Source organism: Prunus avium, chromosome 2, assembly GCF_965620075.1.
Source record: "Prunus avium chromosome 2, drPruAviu1.hap1.1, whole genome shotgun sequence".
In the NCBI taxonomy this organism is placed as follows: Eukaryota; Viridiplantae; Streptophyta; class Magnoliopsida; order Rosales; family Rosaceae; genus Prunus; species Prunus avium.
In genome coordinates this window covers 38,729,189-38,735,524 of record NC_142285.1, presented here as the reverse complement: position 1 = coordinate 38,735,524, position 6,336 = coordinate 38,729,189, and the positions used below count along the sequence as shown (strand labels likewise).

Genomic DNA, 6,336 nt, shown 5'->3' with positions numbered 1-6,336 from the left:
AGTGAGAAGAAAATCAACACTTATTTGCTTGCTTGTAACTCTTTGTGCAAAGAGGACAAAGAAGGATGACAGGCGTATTATATGCCTGAAAAGCCTTAGAAAGACCTATTTATAAGCTTAGACAAGCCTTAGAAACCATCAACAGCAATTCAAACTGAATCAATGGTACTAAAGCCTAAGAACTCATAAAACTGCCCAAATGGAAAAAATAACAGAGAACTGTTATAAAAGTTGGTCTCCTGCCAACTGGTTTGAGATTTGGTCATGCCGAAAAGAAACTGAGAAATGGAGGCCCAGAACATAACAGAACAACAAAAAACAAAACAATATGCCTTAGAGAGTCAGTGCTTCATTTTTGTATCAACGACAGTTCAAAAGGATCATTGCACAACAGAACTGTTCGGCGGGCCTTTGGATCATCGGTGGTCAAAATCCGAAGGACATTATCTCCAGCAGAAAGTGTCGTAGGTTTCAGCAAGGCCTCGTCCTTGTTAGTAGCAGGTTGTAGTATGTGTCACTGAGATTTTCAATGCTCTAGTAAAGTTTGACTATGCTTCCACCCATGTCATCCTTGTTAGAGACGAGTTTAGTGGCAATGCCTAGAGGCAAAAGACAAGACTAAAAAACAAATCCACAAAAGCGCTCTACCCCTTCAGCAAACAGAACTTTGTGGCCTTTTTACATGTACTTAATTTTGGCGATTGCCATTGATGCCGTCAAAAAGACTGATCAATCAATAATTTTATTTGAAAAGCCTGAAGTGAACTGGTCGTGAATACCAGTTGATGGATAATATATTTACCCCACAACTAGGATTGTTGTTTTTATCTCATTAATTATCATCCTCTATTTCAGGATTTATCTTCAATAATTACATGATTAATAGATCATTATAAGGCTACTTTTGAAGATGAGAATTCCTTATTTCACAAATGATAATCCGTATAGAAGAGAACAGCTAGCTGGGTTATAAGATTTATTTCATTCATATGACTGGGATTTTTATCTTGGACTGACTAAACATGGATCTTAATAGCTCAATTTAATTATAAATTGTATTGTTCAAATCCATTCACGCATCCTTTTTGAACTGATAAATCAAATATTCTCCCTGATTTAGATGAGAGTGCTCAATGGAATCAAATATTCTGTGTATGCATCAATACTCTTCATCATCATTTTCACTTATCATTCCTTTTAAGTTGGGAATGAAATTGAAATCTAAGCAAGCGTACATCATGAGAGAGAGAGAGAGAGAGAGAGAGAGAGAGAGAGAGAGAGAGAGCATTAAGAATGGAACGTTTAATATAAATTGCTTGGCCTGAAAAGGCATTCAGGAATTGGTCCTTGTATTAGTGAATATACAAGAAAAATCTGATTATGAGTTACCAGGGTGTTACAGCACTGTACAACCAGTTGATTAGCAACAAAGGAGGCAGTTAGAGACCAGCATCATCATCCTCCTGTACACAGCAAAGTCCAAAACACATTATGTCAGGATTTGAAGAACACAGCAAACTGAAGACTCGTCAGAGAAAATAAAGGTCAACAATCCTGATTGGAATTAATATGGATCCAGCTATTCAAAATCCGTATTTGAAAACTCTATCTTCTTTTTTTTTAATTTACTTAGGAAAGATGACATCAAGGAAAATATTTTGAAGCATTTTCAAATGGAACTTTTTCCATTTACCTCAACTCTTTTTATATTACTTAGTTTTGGTTTTGATGATTTGCTAGCAGTATCAGACACTACCATCCAATCAAAATTCACTTCAAATTGGGGATTTTTAATATAAATGGAGACATTAATAGACTTTTCAAGGGGCACCTACAGCAGCTGGCCCAAAATAATAGCAAATAAGGTCTGGTTCCTTATAGCAAGTGATTCAGCAACTTCAAAGATAAAGAGTGCATAAGCAAAAACATGTTTAAATGCAGGAGATGGAACAAAATCAAGTGAAATGGCCTAAGGTTGCATGCACCATGTTAGTTAACCTAGTATTTCAGTACAAGATCATCAGACTAGGAAGGTTGATTCACTAGTGACCTGCCACATGACTGTGAAAACAGAGTAATCCTAATTCCACTTCAACCAAAAGCTCATTATCTTTCAATTTGGAACCAACTTAAGTCAGTTCCAATACACCAAGAGGTACCCTTCCAGGATGTGGCATCTTGATAACCGGTGAATTTGTCTGAACTGAATAGCCATCTAGAGTTACTATCGCACTCACAATTCCTAAAAATAGTGCACTAGCATGTCATATATATGGAGGAAATTAGTTCAACAATGGTTACCATCAACTTCATTACCTCAATGGTTTTTGCCACTGGAGTTTATCCTGATGCTTGAAAATGTTGGACTGCAAATTAAGCCATGTGAAGAAACAGAAAATTGATTTGAGCAATGGGACTACAGATCTCTCCTCATTTGCACTGGCGCTACAATAGACTCAACAATTCAAGAAACTCCACTGGTTCTTCATTTTCTTTAACAATCTGTTCAGATACAGCATTCATTGGTCACAGTTAGAAACCCTATCGGATTTACCAACAATTGACAAGCATGCATTACACAGGCTTTAAGCCAATAGAAAGTGATACTTTGAAGAAATACAGAATGAATGAACACAAAGAAATCGACATAGACACCTTAAACCCCAAACAAGCCATAAATGAACACATTAGTACTTCCAGAAATATAACTGGTCACTGCTGAGTAATGACAACGGTTTAATAAATAAGAGTAATGACTGCTGAGTTTGGTAACAAAATAAGTTACACAATAAATCTAAACTCCAACAGCAAACAATTACAGATGACAAACTCCACCCAAAAAAACACTGACAGCTGTCAAGTAACTCAACAATCACAAGTCAAATCCCTTGAGATGCAAAATAGTAGAATGGATATAGAACATAGTAACAGAAACCTTACAGAAAACAGACTAAATTTACAACAAGCCCCATTAACCGAGCCCTAAAAACACAAGCACCAAAAATAATTATGAAATTAAGAAATAGATCGAAGTAAACTCAAATTCATATTCCATACCTTAATTATTGTGTCCTTTGGCATACCCATTTGGATAAGGACATCACAGCTAACTTGATCCCAGTCAGTCTCTTCTACATCAGTTCTCTCTCTGCCACTATCTAATTGAATCGGAAAATTACCACAGTGAAAAAATCTTCCTACCCAAAGATACAAAACACTATCTTCACTCTTTCCAACACCTGTATTTGGTGAGTAAATAGTGAAAGCAGATTTAGAATCTAGTTCCCTCACACCAAATGCAGCAATCTTCTCTAAACTGGGCCAGCGACATACAAAAGGTTGCGTAAAATTACATTGTGCTGGACAACTTTCCCCAGTCTCCTTTGAGGCAGAGGATCCTGCACCTTCTTCCAAAGGGCAATTTTTCCAAGGTTCAGCAGAATGTTTGATAAAAGAAGGTTCCTTCTGGCATATGTTGCACTGTTGTCTTGAATCTTCCCCTCCATTTTGAACACCATCCTTTGGCTCTAATACCTTGTCAATATCATCTATGTGACCTACAGAACAAGTACTGTCATTTATCCTAACACCATCTTCTTTAGTGGAAAGAAATTTTGAGGAAGTACTCATCAGCCTCATCTTATCACTCATCACAGGCAACTTGAGAGACAAACTACCTCTGCGCTCTGCAAGCGAAGATAACTTTTTAGATGGTAATGAGGTTGATCGAGAATAGGACTGTGAACTACAATTGGAAACAACCTTTTCTGGACTGTTAGACATGGGTTGATCAGAAGATTTAGATGAGAGGTGAGACTTGTCAGAATCATTTGACAATGTTGAAGAGACTTGAAGAGAGCATGAAGCTGCTGATGGAGAATCCATAGAAGATTCTGAAAAGTACTTCGAACTAGTGCTTGATTCAGAAGATATGGAATCTGGTGATAGATATAGAGGTGAAGAGGACGATGAAGATGAAGAGGACGCTGATGAATTATTTTTAGCTGTATGAACTAACATCATAGAATCTGAATAGACCCTGGAGAGGGATATCCTGGGTGCTAAGACAAACTCCTTCATATTGCCAGAGGCAAACTTACGCCTGAGCATACTCCAGCTACTCTCTCTAGCAGGAAGATGGGTTTCGTGTTCATTCTCGGACGATGCAAATGGAGGTACAAAACCCCCCCTAATAGCTTTCTGGAAAATTTCAAAATCAACATTATATCCGTCTGTTTTCCTTTCACCTGGACGAATCTTAACTGTTGATTCCCCAACCTCCCCTCCATTGCTAGACCTATCCATCAATGGCAAAATGTTTGAGAAAGCATCCCAAAAGTAAGCTGGTTCTTCCCCTTCCTTGATTATAGTTATTGGACCTTGCACTCTCTCATACCGAACAATCTGACAAACAGCCCCTCTTGCATCCCTTTCCATGATGGCCTCACAATTCTTACCAATCCAAACATATATGGCAGACGGTATATGAACAATAAATGCACCTCTAGAATCCAGAGCAGAAGGTGATGGATCATTCAACATTTTTGGGACAAGATGCAAAGGATCATACGGTGAATGTGGGGCAATTCTGTACATCCTCAATAGTGAACTCGGGCTAAGAGGAAAAGCATGGACCCTCTTTTGGCACTGTAACAACTGACAAGCAAAACCCATATTCGGATCAGCAATGCCTCTTGCTGCTTTCACATACTGAAATGCATCATCAAAACTCTGTCCTTCTCTCCACATAAGATAAGCAATCACCAATGAGGTGGACCGAGATACCCCTTGACAACAATGAACAAAAACTCTTCCACCTTGTTCCCTAACATCTTCAAAGTAGTCAAAAACATCATATAAGATACTAGTAATGTCCTCAGTCGGACTGTCCTGCAACCATAGAGTTCTATACACAAAATCTGCCTTGAAATACTCGGGACAAACAAAACCCACACAATTTAGAACATGAGTAATCCCATTCTGCTTAAGTATGTCCCTATCCCTCGCAACCGCATCTCCGCCAAGATAAATGTGTTCGGCCACTTTGGAACACTCTTTATCAAAGAAAGCAATCTTATCCCTCCTCACAAGCCCACCATTCTTTTCCGGGTTTCGCTGAATCGTTGATAAATCAAGCTTCAACCTCTCCCCACCACCTCTTCCACTTGGGGTAGGAGGTTGTGGCCACTCACCAATATCGTCCGAACCTGCCTTGGGCCACTCATCTAAGCTACGTCGAGCAAGAGGTAATTGCAAGGGGGGCAAACAAGACCTAGCCTTGCTATTCTGCTGGGACCGAGGGGTTAAAGGCACAGGAAACCTACGGTGGTTTTGGACACTGTTTCCTACAGTGGCATTTGGATCTGCTAGGTCTTTTTCCTCAGTCTCAGGGTTGTGAGGGGTGGTCCGTGAAGCAGACCATGATGCTGAGCGCCAGAACATCTTCCGAGAGCTTGAAAGCTGGGCCGGAGGCCGTGAAGTAGCGGAGGCATCCTCCTTACTCACCATGCCCAATTGAAATTCTTAGTGCAAAACCCAGAAATCTGAAAAACCTCTAATTTGTTTCCATTTTTGCTTTAGTATGCTCCACCGGAAGAGAACGAGAAGGGGTTTCGATGTACAAGAATGTAAGGAATCAAAACCCTATCAGATCAAGCATCAGCTACAAACACACTCTGACAGAAACACAAAATCGTAGTAATCTTATTAATCAACACCAAATCAAAAGTTCCAAGCATATAGTCATTGGAAAAATTAGCAGCAAATTAAATCAATAAGGTGCCAAAAACAAGAGAAATTGTGACGCGAAAACTGTTAGGGTAGAATGGAAAACCCAATCTTGAGCTGAAGCCTAAATTATTCGTCGGCAAGGAGAAATTTAATAAAAACAATTGAAAACGAGGCAACTTGTGAGTTTCTAGGGTTCTATGTTGATGTGAAACTGCGAGAGAGATTAGATTTGTGACTTACATATTGAGATATGAGAGAGGAAGTGTGCGACAGGCGGAGCAGAGCTGTGAAGGAGACTGAGAAGCCTTGGGAGCTGAGAGAGAGAGAGAGAGAGAGGAGGCAAAGGCACAGGAGGGAAGGGGGGAGAAGAAGAAAGATACAGTAGGCAGGCAGTGGGTTTTCAATTGCTTCTTCTTTGTTTATTTGACTGTTTCAGAGAGAGTGACAGACCCATTTTATAAACCCACCCATATACCCATACACCCATACCAAAATATATATACTTTTTTTTTCTTTTTCATTTTCAGAATTATTGACCAATGATAATTCCATTATTTATTTTTTAAAGGTAATTTAAAGGCAAATGATAATATTTTTATTCTCAAT

General features: G+C 39.0%; 1 protein-coding gene across 1 annotated transcript; it reads right to left on the bottom strand.

Annotated features, from left to right (window-relative positions):
• Window positions 1-1,287: 1,287 nt before the first annotated feature.
• MKP1 (mitogen-activated protein kinase phosphatase 1) lies at window positions 1,288-6,182 on the bottom strand. Its single transcript, XM_021957993.2, has 4 exons — window positions 5,971-6,182; window positions 3,058-5,675; window positions 2,317-2,502; window positions 1,288-1,463 (listed from the first exon to the last, which is right to left on the bottom strand). Exons 2-3 carry the CDS (start codon window positions 5,506-5,508, stop codon window positions 2,446-2,448), a joined length of 2,508 nt encoding a protein of 835 aa, XP_021813685.2. The 5' UTR covers window positions 5,509-5,675; window positions 5,971-6,182; the 3' UTR covers window positions 1,288-1,463; window positions 2,317-2,445.
• Window positions 6,183-6,336: the final 154 nt, after the last annotated feature.